General features: G+C 41.6%; 2 protein-coding genes across 10 annotated transcripts in view; one reads left to right on the forward strand and one right to left on the reverse strand.

The window, feature by feature from the left end:
- Nucleotides 1–12,640, forward strand: part of VPS54 (VPS54 subunit of GARP complex) — a 73,030-nt gene extending 60,390 nt beyond the window's left edge. For 4 of the 8 annotated variants that reach the window (XM_030557911.1, XM_030557914.1, XM_030557913.1 and 1 more), the window contains 7 exons: nt 1,045–1,132; nt 1,956–2,077; nt 2,190–2,270; nt 6,704–6,811; nt 7,849–7,943; nt 9,996–10,119; nt 11,453–12,640. In XM_030557911.1, coding sequence (XP_030413771.1) covers nt 1,045–1,132; nt 1,956–2,077; nt 2,190–2,270; nt 6,704–6,811; nt 7,849–7,943; nt 9,996–10,119; nt 11,453–11,512 — 678 coding nt within the window. In that variant the 3' untranslated portion in view covers nt 11,513–12,640. The remainder of the gene's footprint in view (nt 1–1,044; nt 1,133–1,955; nt 2,078–2,189; nt 2,271–6,703; nt 6,812–7,848; nt 7,944–9,995; nt 10,120–11,452) is intronic. The other 4 variants (XM_030557915.1, XM_030557916.1, XM_030557918.1 and 1 more) reach the window with 3 other exon arrangements.
- A 2-nt stretch (nt 12,641–12,642) lies between these two features.
- Nucleotides 12,643–24,112, reverse strand: part of UGP2 (UDP-glucose pyrophosphorylase 2) — a 41,227-nt gene continuing 29,757 nt past the window's right edge. For both annotated transcript variants that reach the window (XM_030557921.1, XM_030557920.1), the window contains exons 5-10: nt 20,134–20,267; nt 19,093–19,390; nt 17,267–17,464; nt 16,806–17,048; nt 15,740–15,844; nt 12,643–13,598 (exon numbers count right to left, since the gene is read on the reverse strand). In XM_030557921.1, coding sequence (XP_030413781.1) covers nt 13,491–13,598; nt 15,740–15,844; nt 16,806–17,048; nt 17,267–17,464; nt 19,093–19,390; nt 20,134–20,267 — 1,086 coding nt within the window. In that variant the 3' untranslated portion in view covers nt 12,643–13,490. The remainder of the gene's footprint in view (nt 13,599–15,739; nt 15,845–16,805; nt 17,049–17,266; nt 17,465–19,092; nt 19,391–20,133; nt 20,268–24,112) is intronic.

Here is a 24,112-nt window from a genome sequence, read left to right on the forward strand (position 1 = left end):
TGCGTCTGGCAGCACAGGTGGCGGATGGTGGTCCAGTGCTCACGTCTTATCCATTGCAGTCCTGCTTTGGATAGCTAAGTGTAGGTAGCAGCATGAAGAATCTTTTCCCACACTCGCTACTCTCTTCGGAGACGGGGGCCCTGATCTCTGAATGGGATCGTGAATCAGTGGGATCATTAGTACTGCTGAGAAAAAGATTGCTCCTCTCTCAGTACTATTAACTCTTTCTCTCTAACTGATTTTTTCATACTGCTTTCTGTGTCCCAAATGTGCCAGGTTTGGCTTGGGGGGTGGAGCGGGATGGGGGATAGATCGGAGTCTAAATCAGAAAACTAGTTGTTTGATGATTTCCATGGGACTAACCTTTCCTGCAGTCTGCCCCAGCCAGCCAAGTTCAATGGCACTATACCTGTTCACTGCCTCTGAGGGCCCTGTGCAAGAAGTTTTTATTTAGTCTTCTAGTAAGAATTCACTGCTTCCATGCATTCATCTGGAATTAGGACGGAAGTACCTTAGCCACACCCCATGACAAGGCAGAGCTGCCTCCAATGTTTGCAGGAAGAGAAGCACAACCTAAATACCTCAGACGGAGGGAGCAGTCAGTTCCAGAAATGAAATAATTGGGAAATAATTGTCCATTCTTAATACCCCCTATTTCCATTCCTGTCCCAGAAATCCAATCCAGAGAGCCATCATGAACTGATTCAAGAAACACCAAGAGCCTGATTCAAAGCCCAGTGAAGTCATGACTCCTAATGTGGAATGACTCCTAATGACTTTAGTGAGCTCTAGATCAGGTCCCTAGTAAGTCCTATGCGGATTATGAGATCCTGAATAAACGTGCAAGAGGAATCATTAGAAAGAGCATTGGACTCTCTTAGAACAAGAAATCTGGGTAACTTCAGTACCAAGCCTAATCATCTGTCAGTGATTAAAGTCTCTCACTTTTATCTATGGCATTTCTAAGGTACCTATCATCCCCATACTCCCCCTACATTACATACAGATCTTCAACTTTTACTTTTTTTTCCCTCTCTCTCATAGTATTTCAACTCCAGAAGCTGCCAGCTAGTTCTCGGAGCAGGTGCATTGCAAGTTGTTGGTTTGAAAACAATAACTACAAAAAATTTAGGTATGGATTTCTACTGTTCAGATCTCATTCCTCAGTCTAATAAAACACTAAATATTCCGGATAAGCCATATCCAAGTTGCAGTGCTCTGGAAAAGATGTGAAAACCATGATGTGTTACTTTGAATATAGAATTTGTATAAGAATCTATGAATTGTAGCATTGAAGGAGCGTGCTGCAGTGTGTGTCAAATATGTTACTTGGAAGTAGAAGAAATCAATCTCTTCAGTCAAAATAAGTGACTTTGGAAGCTAGAATTACTTCTTAAATTGTGACCTTGTCACAGATGGGGTTGTTTGCTTTTTGGAGTTTGAAATTTGGAATACACAGTACTTCCGTTTTTACAAGTAGCAGCATCCTGCCTATTTTAAATCAACCCCTGTATTTCACTTAAATACAGTACTCTCTGCTTCCTGTCCTAAGCTGTTGTGAAATGTTGCTGCGCTATGTTAAACAGCTGCCAAATTCAGCTCCAGAGGTGACTACATTTCACTGGTGGATGAAAGGGTTTCTTTGTGTAGCTCCGTATGCTACAATCAATCTTTACTTAGCTAAAACTCCCCTTCCAATCAATCAATGAAGGACTGGGTGAGTTGGTACCCTCAATGTAAAGTGCTCTGGATCTTTGACCTGAATATAGTGATGTCACATGTTTGTATTTTCACTAAATGACTTCATAAATTTTCATTTCCTGATTATCTTCGAGCTTGTTTTTGAGTGTTGGATCTGTATTTTGTGTTTTAGAGAAGGTGCAGGCTGTACAAAATGACTATGCTTGTGTAATAATTGAGCTGTTTTTTCCCTTCTCTTACTTCTGGGTTTACAGCTCTCTCTTCACGCTGCCTGCAGCTAATCGTACACTACATTCCTATTATCAGGGCTCATTTTGAAGCTCGACTGCAGCCTAAACAATTTAGCATGCTCAGGCATTTTGACCACATCACTAAGGTAATTCTTTATGTATCTTCCCGTTAAACTCTATATATGCTCTTTCTCAGTTCTGCTGTGAAGAGTGTGAATGTCATTAGATGGTAAATAAAACCCTATTTTTCCATTACAGGATTATCATGACCACATAGCTGAAATTTCAGCAAAGCTTGTAGCCATAATGGATAGCTTATTTGACAAACTGTTATCAAAGGTAAGGATTTATGGAAATAATCATACTCCACGTTTCATTTGGGTGTTTCATTATGTACAGAATCTTAGACTAGATGGTTCAAATAAAGTCTAAATTTTCCCTGTCTAGGCATTGTTTAAACTGGTTTAAACCGATATCCACGAGGCCCTATGCTGGACTTAAGAAGATATACTCTTTAAGAGTCAAGGCCTGTATGGCATTAACCTTTATAAAATCAGCATTGGTCATATCTTGAATCTCTCTTTGATGCAATAAATTGTTACGCTTTCCTTGGTGCAGTAGCTACTGTGAATATAGTAGCTCCCATGCTTTACCCAGATGCCTGGCTACTCTGCTTTCTTGGAGCGTCTTATCCAGCTGCTGGCTGTTGTGGCTAGCAGTTCCAGTCATGCCGCTGGCTCCCAGTCCCATCCCTGAGAGCAACTCCTATTTCCTGCTCTTCTGTAGTGAAGAGCATGGGTGCGGCTGCCTATAGAAGCAGCTGGAAGCAAGGAGGAGCCAGTGCCATGTGACCTCTCAGTGCAATGGGCACCATAGGTGGAAAATTGATTAGCTATAGGAAATTGGCATGAGAAAAAGAATGGTCCAGTGGCTGGGCCATCTGCCTGGAGCTTGTGAGATCCGGAACTTACTCCATGTTCCGCCACACACTTGCTGTGTGACCTTGGGCAAGTCATTTAGTCACCCTGTGCCACAGTTCCCCATCTGTAAAGTAGGAACAATCGCAGTGTCCCTCCTCACAAAGGTGCTCCGAGGATAAATTCATTTAAGTTCGTGAGGTTCTGAGGCACGGTGGTAATGGGGCTGGATAAGTACCTAAGATAGATAGATTGTATCTATTCATTGAAATCAGTGTCAAGTGATCAGTTTGGCCAGAGGTGGCCAACCTGGGCCTGAGAAGGAGCCAGAATTTACCAATGTACATTGCCAAAGAGCCACAGTAATACGTCAGCAGCTCCCCGCACAGCTCCCAGCACCTCCCACCTGCTGACAGTCCCTCCAGTCACTGCTTCCCCCTTCTTCCCCGTACCTCCAGATCACCTGTTCCATGGTGTGCAGGAGGCTGAGGCATGGGAGGAGCGAGGGCACGGCAGGCTCAGGGGAGGGGGTGGGAAGGGGTGGAGTGGGGGCAGGGGGGTGAGGAGTGAGCACCCCCTGGCACGTTGGGAAGTCAGTGCCTGTAGCTCCAGCCCTGGAGTCGATGCCAGTACAAGGAGCCGCATATTAACTTCTGAAGAGTTTGGCTAAACCGTATGGGCCAGATTCTGCCACAGTGAGTAGTACTTGGCTCTGCAAAGTGTTCCATTGGTCCCAGTGGGACTGCTGATGGGCTGAGGGACTACTCAGCAACAGGAAAGGTGAAGAAGTGGGCTGTCAGTTTTGATAATTAAACTTAGTAAACCTGCAGCCTGTTCGATTTGTTTTTTAAAGCTGCTTCATAAGGAAATATTACAGTAGGAAAAAACGAACCTTTGAGTGACTAATTTGACTGGTTCATGGAAATACATTTATTATGGAAGCCACTTAAAATTCAGGCTTTCATTGCGCAGTGTGAAGTGGGTTGGGGAAATCTAGCTATGTGATTGGTTATTGGCACAATTACATAAACAGCGCCTACGCTCTGTTTCAGAAAAAGTAGAATACCGGGGACAGGGAGAATCTTTTGGAATATATTGTGTTCTCCCTCCTTCCACCCCACCCCCCCAACATTTTGTTAAGGTAGCAAGAATTGCTGCTGATGGGGAGTGTGGGGTCGGATTGCCACAGAGAGGAAATGGGAGAAGAGTTTATTTTTTTCTGTTGTATTACAATGTCTTTTCATTAATTAAATGTGTTTGAAAAGACCAACGCCGGCAAGGTGACAAAGTCCAAAATGGCGTTCTAGCCACCACAGACCAAATAAACATCCACTTTGTTAAATATCTTCCCTGTCACTTTTATTCTCATCTCTTGAAAATAAGTGTTTAACTCCTGGCGCCTCGAGTGGAGGTGCACAACAACACACCCATAGTGCAGGGCTTGTCTGGATTGTGGCTAACATGCATCTGCCATGCCGTCCTTCCATCTTCCCTGCCCACTCTCTCGTGAGCTGGCAGAAGATTTAAGCTGGCAAGATTCCTGCTCTCTCAAGCTCTTGAAGGCTAGGATTGTTTTCAATTTCAGCAGCTGACTCACATGACTACAGCCAGCAGGGATAGGGGAGGGATATTATGACATGTGCTAGCTTGCCTGCCTTACCAGTAAACCTAGTCCCTTTGGTTGTTTAGTACCTAATAGAGCTGAGGATCTGGGATCTTAACATTACTGCTACTCTCCTCTTGGGTGAATGACAGTGAAAACACTGAAGGACCTCTTGAAAGAGGAAATATGCAGCAGCTAGAGGACAGGAGTATAGCTCGTTAATTGTAGCCTTGTTAGCATTGCTTTTTAGGGGTATGTGTCAGAGTCTCAAGGCTTGAGTACCCCGTAAATAAAAATGATCACTGGCTTGAAATGTGTAAATCTGAAAGAATGAGCAAGTCATTGTAATGGCATTGTTCTGGAGCCTGGCAGTGCGGTGTTAAGTGTGTTTAACAAAAATTAATATGATCTAGAAATCACAGACTGAATGTGGGGTGACATGCTTCTCTTCACGAAATAATCAGCATGGTCCAGTGGACAGGGTACTAAACTGGGGCCCTGGAGCCCTCGGTTCTCTTGCTGGCTTTGCAGCTGACCTCCTGTGACCTGCAAACCATTTCATGCCTCTGTGTCGCCTCCTTCTCTTGTTTAGATTGAGAGCTCTTTGTGGCAGGGGCCTGTCTCTTACTACGGGTGTGTAACAGTGTCTAGAGCAATGGGCCCTGGTGGCACTGGTGTGACACAGTTCTCTTAGTTGTAGAGGTGCAGGTAGAAGACGGAGAGGGGTACTGTATTAGTGAAAATGATACAATCCCCTAAGATCCCATGGCTCTCTTTGAACCTATACTTTCATTGCCATTTGGATGCAGCAATAAAAGCTCTGAGCCTGCTCTGGCGAGGTGTTGAGCATGAGAGAGGCTGGAAATGCTGAGCAACTTGCAGGATTGCAACCCATGATACTTGGGCTGAACAGCCCCAGCGTTAGCTTGCATGTTTTCTATGACTGTCCCACTTCACAGATACAGACAATACAACACAATCATTTTAAAGCCAGAAGACTGTAATTCAAGTCACTTGGAGCCCATTTCTGCAAGTACTCCCATTTATAGTACTCATTACCCTAAGTAGTCCAATTAGCCTTAGTGGTAATCAATCTTTGGTAGGCCATGTTTGCAGGATTGGGCCCTTTGTCTCCAAGACTTATTTCTCAGTTACAATTAAACTATCAGCTTTCCTTTTCCTCAGAACTTTATAGATAACACCAATTTTTCTCTTTCAAGCAATGGCCAAGCAGAGTTCTCCAAATTCAGACCTACTGCAAGCAGATGTAACTCCTTTTAGTTCAGCAACATTTATAAATTAATAATAATCTTGAGTAATTCATCCATAGGCCTTGAAGCTCTTTACTAATTAGAGGAAGTATCATGATTGCCTTTTCCAAGAGGGGGGCCCTCTGGGGCCTAAGCCTGCTTAAAGCAGGCCTAGACTTGGGACCTACTCTTGGCCATGAAACTACAGATCCAGCTTTACTGCGGAAAGTATTGCAGCTAGGACGTTGCTTTGAAAATCACAGTACGATCTTTCCTTCCACGTGTGGGAACGTAAGAATGTTGTTCCCTTGCAGCAAATCTCCTTTCAATAGCTTGTTTATAAGATACCAGCCATGCTCAAGGAAAGGTACCTCTCATCTTATTCACCCCCAGTATTTTTCCTCATTCCTTGGGATGAGTCCATACTGTCAGTGGCTGACTTCAGTTGTATTTTTACGTGTTCTTTGGCACGTACTGTACTTGGTTTTCAGCTGCTTTTGTCTCTCCTTGTGTCAGAAACTTCCAATTACGTGTTCTTGTAGGACTTGCTTGTTTTCTTTTTTCAAATATTTGTACTGGAATGAGAAGTGGTGCATCTGTCATAGGTGGAATTATTTCCTGTGGAGAGAAAGCACGTTCCAGAGGGGGAGATGGGACTCGTGTAAGGCATGGCATATGCACATTTAACTGTCATGTTAATCATTCTCTCCCTAAAATATGACTGAGAGGTCTAATGTAAGCCAGCTAAAAATAATGAGCAGGATGCAGCAATTAAAACTAACCGAGACAAATGGATGCATTGATTCCTGTTTGATTTGAATTGCCCTGTTGAATTAAAGTGCCAATGATTCTATAATGCAAGCTGCCCATGGATCAATAACAGCTTTTAGTCAATGCTATCTGAAAGGCCTGGCAGCATAGGAGGCAGCCAAGAACATTTTCCTTTTGACCATTTTCTAAAGATGTTGGAAAACAGGTGACCAATGTTGTCTTTCTTACCAGTATGAGGTGAAAGCACCTGTTCCTTCAGCCTGCTTCAGGAATATTTGTAAGCAAATGGCAAAGATGCATGAAGCTATATGTGACCTCCTCCCTGAGGAGCAAACACAGGTGAGCATTTTAAGTTGTTTTGTAGCTATTGTAGCACTTCCCTCATAAACACACGTCATTACCAGTCCTTGGAACAGTTTTGCTTTCCACAGACAAAAGCATCTAGTGAAAATAGCCATGTGTGGTGAACAACAACCACTGCAGTGAGTTCAGTTTGAATTGAATCTTTTTTCTGTTTGGGAGGATAGGGGGGTATTTTTTTGCAATATTTGCTCTACTCTAGTTCCCCAGGGCAAGACTAAACTGCCTCACTTTCCTTTTGCATCAACCTTGTTCTTAATATCTAGATGTACATATGCTGAATACAAGAGTTAGTGGCGAAATTCTACACAAGGGCAATAACTTGGCTGTTGTGTGTGGTCATGTTGAGAATCTCCCAGAATTATTACTGAAATCTACACTAGAACAGCCGTTTGATGCAGCTGTAATACAATTCAAATTTAACTACAGCACTGGATTATTCATGTCACTAAATCTGCTATGAGCCCAGTCTTTTCTCGGTGTGCTCGTTTTAATATTAGGCTACAGTCAGTGCTTTTATAGGTGGCCAGGAAGGACCATTCTGTCTCTTAATGCATTGGATTGCAGTCTGCCTCTTCTGTTCCTAAGAATTGTGCTAAAAAACCCGTAGATGATAACTGATCCTTTTGTTTTATGTAAGGGTTACAGTACAAGAAAGATATTGTTTATTATTTTATAGCACCTACAAGTTTGCTGGATGCCTCCCAGACAGAGAGACAGGTCCCTGTCCCAAAGAGTTTACAATGTAAATACTAGACGTGATAGACAAGTGAGAATATACCATCCAACAGGAGCAGAGAGGTTATGGAGGGAAAGACTCCTTATATAAAACATTAGTTTAGGCATGCACCCATTCTAAAGAATCAAATGTTTGTACTTCATTAGTGTTAGCGCACTTTTTTTTTTCTGGGAGTGCTACAGAAGAGAGTTTTGGGGAAGAATTATATGAATGAAGTGAAGTTCCTTATTCTGATGCTATTACGCACAGATTACTGAGTTTTATAGTTTTGTTGTAGATGTTGTTTTTAAGAATTAATGCAAGCTACAAACTTCATTTGAAGAGGCAGCTGGCCCATTTAAACGTAGTCAATGATGGAGGACCTCAGAATGGGTATGTATGGACACTTGTTTTAATACTAATTTCCACAGTAGCTACTATACTTAGTTCTCTTAATAAATCTACCTGCTGTAATCATAATGCCACTGTACGTTGTATTTAGAATGCAGGATCTGTTTGGAGCCCTGTTCTGCTAAAAGGTGCAACGTGAACAGGGCACTGCTTTTAGAGAAAATAGGTGGGGGGAGAGGGAACATAATCTGGTGAGTAAAGAAAAGAACTGGGTGTAGCCTGATTTGGGGTGTGTTAGTAGAGCTGATTTAATTTATCCACCTAATTTAATTTTATTTATTTTTAATTAATAATAATTATTGGATATTAATTAGTATGGGTTTGGTTTGCCAGTTTGTTTGATCAGAAGATAAAGTTCATCCTGAATCAGGCTTCACAGAGTTTATAAAAGGAACTTCGGGGGGTATGACAGGAGCTTACACTGAGACAGATACAGTCCTAGAGACCTTTTTATTCAAATCAATGGAATAGTAAGCCAAAGGTAAAGCAGTTAGGATTACGGAGTTACAAGAATCACAGTTCTGTAAGAGATACATCTATGGTAATACAATATTATAAGCTGCAAACGTGGTTAATACTCACACTCTGTTTTAATAACCTGGTGTTGGAAGATATGGACCACGCCTGTGGCAATTTCCGTTTTCACACCCCTGCCAGAGGAAGCTAATGCAGAGCTGCTTGCTCTCTAATTTAACTCTGTATGCCTTAACTAAAATGAAATAGAGACTTACAGTTTGGAAAAAAATAATCTGGCTTATGAATAGTTAATAGCCGTCGTAAATGGGTAGCATCGATACATAGTTGAAGGTAGAGGCAATGAGGAGTAGACAGGAGCAGATAGATGGGTAGATTGCCTGCTTAATGGCGAGCTGCCTCACCTTTTTATAGGGTATTAGTCGGAAATCCTTCCTCCTATGCCCAAACTTCATCCTTCCCCCATGGAAATGTTAGGGTACACTGGCCCCATAGGCTAGTATGTATGTACGTATGAATGACAGGTATGTACTCATTTGTGGTGTACTTGTTAGATTTGTGAGCAAAAATCGCCTTTTTCCACCCTTTACTGTTATTGGTTCAGGCAAAGATCTCTAGACATCTGCGTAGGTATTTTGTCTATTACTTTTCTGAGTAAGGGTCGCAAAATGTGCTAAAGTTGCCTTAGCATCACATACAGGATTTTGGCCTGTAGGTCTGTTGGATTACAGCCAAACTTATTCTTAATATAAATCTGTAAGCCTATTACATCAAATACTCAACTTTATAAGAAAGATATATTTATACAGACTAACAGATTAATCCTTAGGACTACATGGGAGTCGGGAAATCTGGGTAATATTCCTTGCACTGTCAGTTTTGAGAGCCCTTGGATGTGTTGTTTCATCTGCCTGTGCCCATTTCCTCCTTTTTATAATGATGACAAGTCATTACTTACCTCACAAGTCATGTGACACTTAAAGTACCTTGGAAACATGAATTAATTCAGATGCATGGCTAGAAGGTGCTAACTATTATCAGGAATTAGTGTTTTCTCTGTGTATAGGGAGCTTCCCTACAGGAAATGTTTTTTAAACAGAGCCTATGCCAACAGCTCTCACATACTGCTTTTTTTAATCTCCCCCAAATATATTGGTAGGAATTACCATACCTGATTAGATGAGTGATAGTTCTGCTGCAGTGTCTCATATCGGACAGTCCCAGCACCAGATACTTCATAGAAAGCTGCAAAAAATCAAACTAACGAACAACCTCCTTGTGGACAATTATTGAATAACTAACCTATAGTGGAAATTTCTCCTTAACTCCTCTTACAATTTTCTTCCTGAAACATGAGGGTTTATTCTCCTCTTTTTTTATCCAGTCTAGAGGATGTTTTTGTTATCCATATAAATATTTAATTCATTGGCTTCAATGATACGTAGTTGCAGTGAATTCCATAGGTTAATTATGCTTTGTGTAAAGTATTTCATTAGATTGCTTTTTCAGATGTTACTTTTCAATTTCATTGAATGTTGCTTTGTTCTCATATGATAACAGGATTAATAGGAGTGCTATTCATCGTCTCCAACCACTCTTTTGTCCCCACTTATTCATCTCCTTCCATAAATTAAACAATCCTGCAGGAATGCCATTCAGTAGTCCATGCTTAATTGTCTTCCAGGTGAGGGTGTACCACTAATGTATTGATTGGCATTTTAGCAGCATTTGCTCTCTCATTCTTTATGCATCTTAAAATTGTGGTTGATGATTGCTGCTACTCACTAGAGCTAGCCAAAGCTCGGGGGTTTAAGCTCGCCTGGAGTTTTGGCATTTTTGCATTTGCCTTGGTTCTGATTTGGAATGAAAGCAAATTTACCAAAATTTTCCAGCCTTCCAGCAGTGCCTGAATATTTTGTTTCAGAAACACCAGAATATGGTGCCCCTGAAACGAAGTGTGAAACTTACATTCTTGTTCAGTGGATAGCTGTAGGCAGGGTTCCTATCACAGAGTGGAAACACTGCCAGAGCTCCAGCTGTACAGAAAGGAAACCTGCCTGTGTTCTGGTGAAGGATTTGTCAAATTTATTACAGATTTGTTGAAACATTTTGGTTCAGTGTGAATTTCTGACTAGCTCTTACTGCTCACCCAGATGCCAACATCCTGTGTGGCTATAGTTACTTTAGAACTCAGAAATGTATGAGAGTAGCTTCATTAATGCACACTGACTTTCACCTGCCATGGTGTTTGGCCCATTCACTTAGCTTTGATAGGTCTTCCTGAAGTTCATACTCTTCTCCTGTCTAAATGCTTTAATTTTTACCCACAGATTTTTCCAAGTCACTTAGCATACATTTTAAAATCCAATTCTACTGTGAATGTTCAGACACCCCACTATTAATTTTACCATTTATTCTTAAATCTTAGCTAGTTTCTAATTCATGACAGGACTACAATACAACTGACCCCAATTAGTTCCCGTGGTTGCTGCTTATGAGGAATGACATCAAATGCTTTTTGCAGTCTAGATTGTCAAGGTGTTTTGCTTTGTCTATTTTGTTGATGTGCTTAAAGAACAGATGAGGGAAGCATGATTCTTCCTTATTATATCAAGCTCCTGTAGGGGCTGCAATTCAGCGAGTTAATATTGCACATTACCATAAGAGAGTCAGGATTTTTAGGCGGGGATTATCAGAGGCCTAAAGGGAGTTAATGTCCAATTTACTTTGAGTTATCTGACCCTAGATCTATTTTAAACTGGGAAGAAAAGGAAAATGGAACCAGTCATCTGCCTAGACAAAGATATTAGTAATTCTGTTGGTAAGTAAGTAGTATAACATTACTCCTGTGACCTAGGCAAATAACCCCTTTTACCCAAATTCACAACTAATGCCTCTCCATTATGCAATTACCTCAACCTAGCTCAAGACTGCCAAGATGGGTTGTGTTTGAACTGATGTGCTCAAATCAGATCCTGTTTCAACATCAGAATAATAACAAATCTATTTCACTACAGATTGGTTACAGCAGATGTAGCTTTTTACACTGGAAACCTTCAAGCTTTGAGAGGCCTTAAAAATCTGGACCTAAACATGGCTGAGATCTGGGATCAGAAGAGGTGATAATCTACTGGAACAAGTCAGTTGGTTCTGACCACCAAATGTCTTGCTTTCAAGAAGCTTGAGGCGAATATTTATGAGCGGAGTCCATGAGAGGATGCTATTGATATTTGGGGAAACTAGATTCAGTGTGAGCTGCAGGGAGTGACTGACTTTGTGTCCTTCAGCAAGAAACAAGGGATCAGCTGTCTGTGCAATTTTTTTTTCCATTCTCTCTGGAAACAGACTCAGGTTTCTTTGGACCAAATCCAAACAAACACATAGCTGTAACACAGCTGTAGTTGTCTAGAGTGCTCTGTATAGCTTTATATTAAAAAGATGCTTTGCATTTCCTCTAGTGCAATGAAATTCACATGGTGTCCCACCTTATTTAATGACGGTATAATATAAAATCTTGCAGTTGAATTCAGTAGAAAATGTTTTTCTCTATGAAACTGCTGTTTTAAAATTTATTTTTTTACAGATCTTTATAAGAAATAAATGGCTCAATTGCTTGCATGTAGGGAGCAGATGTTCCAGGGTATTTCTTTCAGTTAGGCTCTGAACTGCACCAGAAGATACAACTTTAGTAAACAGTATGTTCACTTAAGCCATTATCTATTGGATAGATTTTAAAATGATAATCATTAGTGCTGATAGATACTTCAAACTGATGCCAATCCTGCACCTGTGGGCAGAGCTAAATCATTGGTTTGGTCTCTCCCCATCCCCTCTCCCACAATTTTTAGACAAGTGTAATTGAGTGCATACATTAAGGAAAGAGGGGTGGGGTAAAAAGAGCAGAATTAAAAGTTTTAGGCTGCTGTTATCTGTGTTACACTACTGCTGTGAATGGGAGAGGTGATGACTAAAACTAGTTTAGGTTGATTGAATGAAGACTCTTTAATACTACCTTTTAAGTCTGGAAGCTGCCAGTACTAAGTAAAAGTGCCTGTGTATATCACCTCCACAACTTTTTACCTAAACATAGTCTGAGTGCCTAACCTTGTAATGATTACATATGGAGTGGTCTACAGTGTTTGTGTGCCTATCTATCTGTTAGCATACAGATGTCATTGTCAATCAAAATAAAGTTATAAACTCACCCTTGTTTTTAAAGACCAACTTTTTTAATGATACATATCAGTCTTATACTAAAACATATAAAATAAGTTTTACAGGTAAATACTACAGAATTGAAGGAATGAACATCAGGACACCATGATTGAACAATATTAACACAAGTACAGTCAACATGTGATTTTTCCATTTTACTGCAAATAAGGGCAGATTAAGGATGCAACAGAAAACAAACACCAAGATGCATTTTAAAAAAATATTAGATTCTTTGGATAAATTTAAAACCGTTTATGATCTTGTGCTCAAGCTGGAATAATGACAACCCTACTTTTCAGTGTTTGTTAGGAATACATTTGTGATATGACAGTATAGCTTAACTATTAACTTAGGTGGTGTGAAGTGACTAGGTTAAGTATGATTTGTGAACACAAACAGAATTTCTAACATTCTATTTCACTTAGTAGCAGTAGTGAAACATTTAATCATCATACCTGCCATTTACACTTCATAATAAGATTACATGAAGGAGCTAGCCATCTGTTGCTTCACAGCTTTTGAATTATTTGTAACTGCAAAAATAAACTATTGACTATCAGAGGCAAACCTCAACTTCTTATAGAGAAGTTCTGTCCATCTTGTCTCAAGACCAACAGTATTGCACTTTAAAGGTTATATTAACTGAACTACAGAACTGCTGCACATCCTTTGCACTGTGTTCAGTTTAAAAGAGAAGCACAGAAAGCTATTTAAAAATTAATACTGCAGGGTACAGTGAGTAGGTGACAAAGCATAGGCCTTGTGTGCCACTTATTTTAATGCCTACAAGTTCTTCCACCATATGGTTGTTTTAACAGGATCTACAAACTGAACATTAACTCAGTGGTCCAGGATCCTAAGATTGCCAGATACAATTTTGTTCTCTAATACTGCTCCAGGTGGGATGTCAATCCGATCACCGTGATTTGCAATGATGATAACTGTTCCCTAAATTGAAATAGAAAAAGAAACAATGAGGTCCTTTTAAAAACATACTATATAAGCATCTGTAAGAAACAAGGCTTCTCAGGTCAACTGTGCCCGAAACAGCTAGCTGCCTTGCAAAGTTGTGTTGTACTGGGCTGTCATACAAATCTTATTTTCTCAGACAATAGCGTGGGAGAGTAAGCTTAGTACAATCAAATCACTTTTTAAATGTTGTCTAACAAATTTAACAGGAGACAGTAAAACCTTTTCACTAACTATGCAAGTTGTTTGGTGAGTAGAATTTCACTCCCATTTAAGTGCTATTATGGGCAGAGTTATCCTTATTCAAAGGATCTGCTTCCTATGTGTATTTGAGTCATACCTGGCTACTTAAGGGTTGAGCAAATTTTCCGCTTATTCCATGTCACACCCCAGAGCCACCTCAGAAGGTGTGCTGAACTCACACCTTAGACAACTGGTAACTAAAGGCTATCCCAAGAAATGGCGAACACCTATGACTCCCACTGACTTCAAACAGCAGCTGCCAAGAGCTCAGCACCTTACAAGTTCTACTTCCACAATTGTTTACTGCTAATACATGGGCAGAAAAACAATGAGTTTCAAGTTTAAAAAAAAACACAAATACTGCAAGTATGCTCACTTGTGGAAATCAGAGACACAAATCTAGAACCTTTTGACTAGAGGGGAGAGGAAGACTGGTCCAGCAGTTAGGGCACTAGCATGAGTCTTGGGAGACTCACGTTCATCTCTGCCAGACTTCTCATGAGCTCTTGGGTTAAGTCTCTCTGCCTCTGTATGCCATCTGTAAAATGGAAGTTATATAGTGCTCTTCTACCTCAGAGATGGTGAAATACTTATACTAGAGTAAGGGGGAGTGTCTTAGCTGCTTAATTTGCAAAACACTTTATAGATAAAAATGCTAACTACAGTAACTCCTTGCTTAATGTTGTAGTTACGTTCCTGAAAAATGTGACCTTAAGCGAAATGATGTTAAGCGAATCCAATTTCCCCATGAGAATTAATGTAAATGGGGGCAGGAGGGTTAGGTTCCAGGGAAATTTTTTTCACCAGACAAAAAAAGAGACGTGCGTGTATACATACAAAGTTTTAAACAATTTAACACAGCAATGATGATTGTGAAGCTTAGTTGAGGTGGTGGAGTCAGAGGGTGGGATATTTCCCAGGGAATGCCTTACTGCTAAATGAGGAATTAGCACTCGGCTGAGCCCTCAAGGGTTAACACATTGTTAATGTAGCCTCACACTACAAAGCAGCACAAATGGGAGGGAGGGGAGACAGCATGGCAGATAGACGCACACCCTGTGTGTGAAAGAGAGATGCACATTCCTCCTTTAAGTACACTGACCCCCCTCTAAGTACATTGCCTTTTTAAGTAGACCAAGTTGAGACAGCAGCTGCTGCCAATAAGCTCCCTCCATCCTGAGCCCTGTTGTGTCCCTGCCTCCTTCCCTCCCCCCCACACACTATGGGGATGGGGTAAACAGAGGGAAGGAGCAGGAGAGAGGGGGACACCCTGACATTAGCCCCTCCTCCTCCCCCCCACACCCCGCCCAACAAGCAGGAGGCTCCTGGGAGCAGCTCCAAGACAGAGGGCAGGAGCAGCACATGGCAGTGGGGGGGGAAAGGACAGCTGCCACACAGGGAACTTAAGAGAGTAGGGAGCTGATAGGGGGCTGCTGATCCACCCTGGTTCCAGCCCCAACAGGCTGCTCTTCCTGCAAGCAGTGAACAAAACAGGCAGCTGCCAAACGACATAAAGGAGCATTGTGCAACTTTAAACAAGCATGTTCTTTAATTGATCAGCAACATAACAAGGAAATGTTAACCGGGATGACGTTTAAGTGAGGAATTACTGTACTAGTTATTGTTTCAATCTGAGTTTTTTTCTAAATGCTACTTATATTAGTATGAAGGTGTCAAGGTACATTAGCCTCTGCAGTCACTGGACCAGTTTCTAACTCAGAATATGAATGTTATGACAGTCAAATTTTCCATAAGATACTTTACGCATGCACATCGTTTTGTGATAAATGTAGATGGACTCAACTCCTCTAGTTTGTCAGAGTGGCATAGATAAAATTTTATCATTTTACCCAAGTCTGCCTCATTCGCATACATACCTTTAATGCAACATTCTTGCCAAATGTAACATCACCCGAAACCGTGAGATGATCCAGTTCAAGCATATCTGGTATACTTTCAAACCTAGTCAGGTAATCTTGAACCTTTTCAAAAAACAAGAACAGCAATAGTTTAGAGCAGTATTTCCCAAGCTTGGGACGCAGCTTGTGCAGGGAAAGCCGCTGGCGGGCTGGGCTGGTTTGTGTACCTGCCGTGTCCACAGGTCTGGCTGATTGCGGCTCCCACTGGCCGCGGTTCGCTGCTCCAGGCCAATGGGAGCTGCTGGAAGCGACAGCCAGTACATCCCTTGGCCCTCACTGCTTCCACTCACAGACACGGCAGGTACACAAACGGTGTCCCAAGTTTGGGAAACACTGGTTTAGAGGATGCATTTGCTTATGTATTTTTTCCCCCCAGACTAAGGGTTTAATGCTAGAAGAAAGTACTGAAACAAGTTACGAAAGGATGAGACTAAAGCTAAATGTAAAGTGTATAAATACAGCAGGATTAACAATCCTTCAAGAATTTATTTTGTGAATGAAGAGTTCCTGTCCCTACTCTAGGAAACTAGCTCCAAAATCTGTTCTTGCATCTATATCAGACAGAGCCGTAAGTCACCATGAGATAGCAGTGAGAGAGCTAGTTTCAACATAATGTTTGGGAAACTAATTATAGGCAGTTTAAAGAAAACCTGAACTTGAGAATGGACAAAACACTATCCCCCAGGAAAAAGGATAAGGAAGTGTGAGATAGCTATTATAATGCTGTGAATATTCAGATGTTTTTAAGATGTTTGCCTACAAGAATAAAGCTATTATTTCATGACTCAAGGGAGCTGTCAATTTGCAGAGTTGGAAGTAATTAAAGAAACTGTCCTTGTAACCTAGTCTCCTCTTACTGGTATAGGCAGCAAAAAGAGTCCTGTGGCACTTTATAGACTAACAGACGTATTGGAGCATGAGCCTTCATGGGTGAATACCCACTTCGTCAGATGCATACTGATATGAAGGGCATCAGTGTTTACAGTCTTTTCTTGAGGAAAAATATGTAACTATCGGGGTTTACCTTGGTGAAAGAGCTTCCCAGTTTGACCAGAGGTACAGTTGGAAATTCACGTTTCTCGCTCATAGTTAAGGATCCAGCATTAAGGCTATACAGGTTGGACATCACAAGCAAGAGATCTGATGTGGTCTTGACAGGCAGAAAACGACTACGAGGTACATTTATCCCCAAAGAATTCTCAAAACTTTTAACAGCAGCACCAACGGCAGTCTCCAGCTGAATAACATTTAAACCTCCATCCAAAGTCTGAAAAAGAAAATTGTAGCATGAACATGACCAGACAAATACTTGTTCACCATCGGACCTTTGAATAGTCAAAAGTACTAACATTGTTTTAAAGGGGGACAGTTATGCAGAATATAAAGACATTCAGGAAACAAAGGTGAAGTTAGAGAAGTTAGCACAGTTGGACACCACTGCACAATCTCTGCTGTTTTCCCTCTGAAGTCCTGCCATGAGCTTACCTTTGGATTAACGATGATCTCCATATCAATAGCATTTTGCTCTTGCAGTCGTTTAATTGCAGGCAAAGAAATCCACAAGTTGTTTGTATTGAATATTTTGAATTTTGACACAGACTTGAATTCATCAACATGTGCTTTTGGAACCTGAGCTATTTCTACCAGTCTCAGTTTGTTATCATATTGCGTGAGTGTACCACCCTGCAAAGGCAGAACAGATCTAAGTAACAGCACGCTATACATATATATACAATCTTTATAACAGCATGCAGTATATATCTTAAAACACACTGTGAAGTGAGGTGCAGTTGGAAGTGTTTTGCCTGTCACATTTCAATACCAAATACCTAATCTTAGGGCTTGTCTACACTTACATTTTATAGCACTCTAACCTGCTGGCTCAGGGGGGGTAAAAAATCACCCCCGTGAGCACAGAAAGTCTGAGCGCTTTAAAGCACTGGTGTAGATAGGTTCCCAGCACTGGGAGCTAATCCCCTCGTGGAGGTGGATTACCAGGAGCGCTGGGAGAGCTCCCAGCACTCACGGGCGACCACACTCGCACTTCAAAGTGCTGCCGCAGGAGCGTTCCCGTGACAGCACTTTGAAGTTTCCAGTGTAGCCATGCCCTTATAGAAAACTTGTTTAACTTATGGTAGAAACTGACTGGAACACTAGAATTGTTTATGCCAGTTACTGATACTGGAAAACACCAAGAGTTTTTATAGAGCATTTAAATAACTGTTATTCACAGTGGCTCTAGACAGTGGATACAATTTTCAAAAGCACCTAGGTGACTTAGATGCCTAAATCACCGAAGCACTTATGGAAAGTTTTAGTCAATTTAAAAGTCACCTTTAGCTTATGATGGATAATTAAACAAACGGAGAATTTTATAAGGTTACATGTCAAGATATAAATTAAACCTTTTCACAAAAGGAAATTCAAAAGTTATGGCTGAAATATAAGATAGTCAGCTTACTATGTACTGTAGGCTATGTGGCGCTTACTACAGTATCAATTAACTTTCTCCATGAGGCCACAAAGAATACATTGTATTTCCTTCCTTTTATGGGTTGAATCAGATCCTTTACAATAATATCAAATGAATGGGGCACTAGCAGTATTTTTCATGGTTAAAGAACATGGGACAAGACCCTTACAGGTGGTGGTACAAATCACTATGTGGTAAAAATGCTTACCGCATGTACCAAACATGTCATAGTTTTGGTTTAAATGTTGGCCAACAATTAGCCAGAAACCCTGGTTTCACCATCTGAAACTAGTCAGGGCAGGATGCTGGGTCAAGACTACCAGAAATTTAAGCTATAGAGCATTATATATTGTATTTTTAAAATACAGAAGTGGGTTAGGCAGTTGAACTAGCAAGAGAGGCTACTACTGTAGCATGGTGGTTCTCAGCATCTTCTATATTAAGACTCCTCTTTGATGTTGCTATATGGGAAGGGAAATGTGTCATGACCCACAGGTTGAAAACCCATGTGGCCTACACAATAGGCTGCCGTGTCTAGTAATTGAAGCCCACGAGATGTGTATATATATATTTTAATACTTGCATATGACTGACCAAAACAGCATGTTATACTGCACTCCATGCCACGAAACTGTAAATATGTCATAAAACCTGCTGACTTTACATCTCTTTTTCAAGTTAGCTCTACAGCTGACTGTTGGGTTGAGGTATATAAGCCTTAAAGATATTTGAGGTGATATTTAACATCTGGTTGAAACTACTAATACAAAAGAAAATGAGACTAAAATTTTGCTAAGTCAGCGAGTGCAGGAATTGACTTGAACAAATACATTTTTACCTTAACATCTGCCCTGGTTTTATTTGTGACCTCCATGACAAATTCACAGCATTTTCCATTTGGTGGATTCATAAGGTGGTTAAGAATGTAAAGATCCACAGTTGCTCCCAAGTTATCTATATTGGACACAAAAATGTACTCTTTCCCCTCTCCTATAAGTGTGTCAAGCAGACCAGAGTTATAGAAACTGGAGTAGATATCGCCGTGACCTGGGGGATACCACGCCTCAGTATTCTCTCCTGAATAAGATACGTCCTTGGCTATTGGCAGTAGAGACTCTTTATTAATTCTAGGATACCTGCAAAATGACAATTATTAGATCTCATCCATGTTAAATACTGATACAGACCTTAGTGCAGTAGTAATGCAGTCACATGGGAACCCAGACTTGGTGTGGCTTTAAAATTATTACTTCTTAGGCCAGTTAATCAGATACACAGAAACCGGAGGAGATTGTGTGTGTTCATAATTGGATATCGGGGCAGAAACTGCAAGTTAATATTTAATTAAGTATGAACTTGAATGAATCATCTCTTTGAAGCCAGAGGTAATGCAAGTTTCTTCCTCCACAAGGGTTCAGAACATGTTATATGCAATCACAGGAACCTAGGAATTCACTTTTTAAAAAGCAGGACCCTCCCGAATCTCCCATGACCAATTCAGGGCAAATTTCATTGGTGGTCAGCCTACAAGTCACTCTACACCTGCTTCCGACAGCCCCAACCCTGTGGTTTCACAGCCAAGACAGTTCAGAATTCAAAGCCCACGTTCCTGCGTTCCACTGCAAGTCTGATCTCGGAACACAGATTTCTTCCACCCATTTATTTTTAGTTATTAATTTTATCTGGCTGTTCTTGGGCCTTCTCACTTTTTAAACTTCCAAAAAAGGCCCTTTTAAAGAGGTAGAACATGAAAGTATGTCACTATTAATACTCAATAATATTTAAGCTGTCTAAAACTCTAACAAAAATATTTCATATGCACAAGGAAGATCTTCCTTGTTTCTTTTACCCCAAACAGAAGAAAAAAAAAATCTGATACCTGCTTTGATTAAAAGTATATATTTTCACACGACTGTGGCTGTACTTCTGCAAGATTTTCTTCGTGTCTTCATCAGTGTTAAAGGAGTTCATTAGAACAAGAGGAACATCTGTGTTGTAGGTTTTGTTTAGATGCTGAGGAGAAAAAAGATCATATTCTGCACAGTTACCTGGGTTTTATTTCTGCCACCTAAACAATGAGACTTTAGATCAGGGGTCCACAACGCGGTGCCTGCGGCGCCATGGTGCCCGCTAGGGCATCCATGTGCACCCGCCTACTGGCCGGACAAGCAGCCACCGAAATGCCGCCGAGAAGTGGCAACATCAAGAAGCGCTACTGCCGAAATCCCGCTGAATTGGCCGTTGACGCCTCTTGATGGCACTCCTTCATGGTAGCATTTCGGCGGCTGCTTGTCCGGTGGCCATGGTCCTCGGCAGCTAGTCGTCCGGCACCCGCTCCACGGAAAAGGTTGGGGACCACTACTTTAGATACTATTTGTAGACTGTGGCAAACAATGGTTATGAAAAAAATCTCTTTAAAAGATATCTAGACAAATGTAACAGCTAAGAGACAATCTTCATAGCTATAGAAGTATTTATGATGAAACAACAAGTTATTGAAGGTCTAAATTAAATGTGCACGTGCAAATCATTCAGAGCTAACAGAACAACTGAGTTCTTAACTCTTCAGTTCTAACTGGACAGTGCATCAGATAGGCTAATGCATACAAGATGTGCCACAAAATGGTTATGTTGAAGAGACTCTTAGCTTTCTTTGAATTTCAGACATACCTACACCCAGGAAACCATTTGTCCTTCTGCACGATATTTTATCCCAATAGGCAATTTGGAGCTTTTACAATCCACTCTGTATTTAGGATTCTTTATAAATGGATTGCAATCTTCTACCCACAACTGCTCTGAAGCTTTTTTTTTTTGGCAGACTGATGACATGATCAACAGTACAGAGCAATTAGGATGTCATGGTATTGGTTATTCAGGAATTGGTTAAAAACAGTTGAAAAAATGGTGTGAGTAGCTGTATAATCCCCACATTAGTTAATCATGAGTTATAACAGGAGACTGAGCCCAATGAGGCCACTGGCTGGCACCTGAAGGGATATTAGGCACAACATGATAAAACCCAACTGGGGAGGAGCTGGGTCTTTATGAGGGAAAGAATGTAGGGCAGTGGCAGGAGGAGAACCAAGAATGAGTGAGATAGGTGACAGTTTCTATCTTGGGTTGAAGACAGACACACCTGAGAGACTTGGAACTGGGACTAGAGGGTCCTAAGCCAAGAGGAAGCCTGAGGCAGTGAAGCCCAAAAGCAGTATAGTAAAGCCTAAGGGGACTTCGGAGAGGAGCTCCAAGAAGGGATAAGCTCCTGTAGCAGGCCCCTGAGGAGGGGGAATTCCAGGCAGAAAGCTCTGGGAGTCAGCATTCTGAAATGAGAACAAGAACAAACTCCGCAGACATTAGGCTGAACCCCAGCACGAGGCCGTGAGGAAGGAGGGCATGGGCCCTGACAAGGAAGCCCAGGAAGCTGAGGATATCAGGAAAGGCTGTTAGAAGCAAGGAAACCCCTGGGTACAGAGAGAAAAGGTGAATGCTAGAGGAGATGTTGATTCTCACTGTTGTGGACCCAAAAGAGGGTTCAATATGGAGCTGAGATCGAGAAGGGGAGGTTCTCAATATGGCAGTAAAGTACTGGGAGTCAAGTGGGATTAGAAGTACTTGAGCTGTGTTTTCTTTGCGTGGTCTATGCTGAAGATCCCATATGAGGGCTTTGTCTTAGTAACTCCCAATCAGAGGGGCTGAAGAGACTGGAACGTTGGGTATGGTTTCATGTGGACTTGTTCCACCCGAGAGAGGGTGTGTAACTCAACCATGACCTGGACAGGGGGCTGAGTTGCAAGAAAAGGCAGCCCACCTCCAGACTGGCGTGACCATCGGCAGGGGGTACTAAACAGGAAGAGCCGCTACACCATGTCCTGCCATGAGAGGGCGCACGTACAGAGAGTCCAACTTTCTATATATGGATAATAGTTATGGTTAAGATTTTGGCACAGGGATTTTTATTAAAATTCATGGGCAGGATGCTGGCAATAAACCATAGGTCACGGAAGCCAGAGCCCAGCATGGAGAGCCTGGCAGCCAGAGCCCTGCTACCCAGGGCTGAAGCTGAAGCCACAGATGTCTGTTAAAGTCACAGAATCTGATCTCTGTGACCATATCATATCCTTAATAATTGTCTAACATAGACAGAGCACACAGTATAAAGTATTAAAAAATTCAGAACCCAAAATGAAGTGGCCTCTCCCTTAACTATATGAAGAGCAATAATGGACATTATTCTACTGCAATAAGGAGTGAATCAAATCAGCTTCATTGGGACTGTTCTGGAAAGAAGAATATTCACTCCAGATATGGTTTGAGGCATTCACTTGTGTAATTTTTAACAGCTGGTACATTCAAAAAGGTGCGGGCACATTCTCAGTGTCCTTAACCCTACTCTATGTGTTAGGATCTATTAAAATCATCTTTAAAGTGATTAAAAGACAAGTTTTGAAATATGCTTCTTGCCATGGATCTCCAAGAACTTCTGTTAAGTGCAGCTTTCACGTCAGCAACAGAGCAGCTATTAAGAACTTACATTTCCAAATCTCTGTGTGAGAGAGAGAGTGAGAGAGAGATGGGGACCAGAAAGTGGGCACATTAACCTTCACGTCAACAAAAGACTCTCAAAAGAGAACACCTGAAGCACACTCTTGGATATCACACCAAATGCTAGAATTGGGCACAATCTTTGTATGGGACTGCAGCTCACCTTCCTAGCCCTTGGGGAAAGTACCACCAGACACACCAATATATGTACTCCAAACTTTGGTAAGCACCCAAAACTAGAATGACCTGCCTGAGGAAACTAGGGCAAGTCAATATCCTACCCTTTCATGGCCATCTTACTTATCTACTGTAAGAATAAGTAGCACTGTAAATGTAAAGAGGTAAATCTAACAGCCAAAATGCCCTCCCAAAACCTGCAGCTGCAAGTGTTCATTTGCTTTTCGGAGGAATAAATGCCAATCACTTCTAAAATCTGGAATTTACTAAGAAGAGAGTATACTTGGAGTGATACTAAAAACATTTGGTGTGGCAAGAGAGAGGGTTGAACCTAAGAGAAAACAAAGCTTTTAAAGCTACTCTTGAGACTCAGATCTAGGGGGGGAAAAAATCAAAAGTGTACCTGAGATTTTACTGCTTAAGGCCCTGCTAAATTCTGCAGTTTGATCCATGGTACTTTAGAAGTACTGTCTGGGTTAGCATGCATGCTGGTTTAACCTTGACCAGAATGGTGTGAACCAGCAGTTCTCAAACTTTAGCAATCCGAGGACCCCCATTTTGATTTAAATTTTTTTGGGAAGCTCCAATATCCCCGCTCAGCCCCAGGCCCCATCCTCAGCCTGCCCCATGCCCAGTCCACCCTTTTCCCCACTGACTCCATTGCTCACTCTCCCCTACCCTCACTCACTTTCACCAGGCTGGGGCAGGGGCTGGAATGCAGGATGGGGTCCAAGCTCTAGGAGAGAGTTTGGGTGCGAGCTCAGGAAGTTCCAGGAGCGGCACAGAGCTAGGGCAGGCAGGGAGCCTTAGCTCCACTGTGCTGCCAGACTTTTAGTACCTAAAGTCTCCCGGTTTGGCTTCAGTAGCCTTCGGGAGATAGAGGGAGGGGGAGGAGTTGATCAGTGGGGTCCACAGACCCCCGTTTGAGAAATGCTGGTGTAATTCAATTCCATCCACATAGCATATGCGATACTTTATTTTTATCCTCTCTTTTCAGTGCAATTCCCGCATCCCAGCGAGTTGGGGGTCTTCCATTTCCCTGCCTAGCTTCTTTTCGGAAGTTTCTGTCATAGTCACTATCTAAGGACCATATGGGATTCCCTACCATCTCTGTTAATGCTGCTGCTTACTCAGCC

This window comes from Gopherus evgoodei, chromosome 3, assembly GCF_007399415.2.
Source record: "Gopherus evgoodei ecotype Sinaloan lineage chromosome 3, rGopEvg1_v1.p, whole genome shotgun sequence".
Lineage (NCBI taxonomy): Eukaryota > Metazoa > Chordata > Testudines > Testudinidae > Gopherus > Gopherus evgoodei.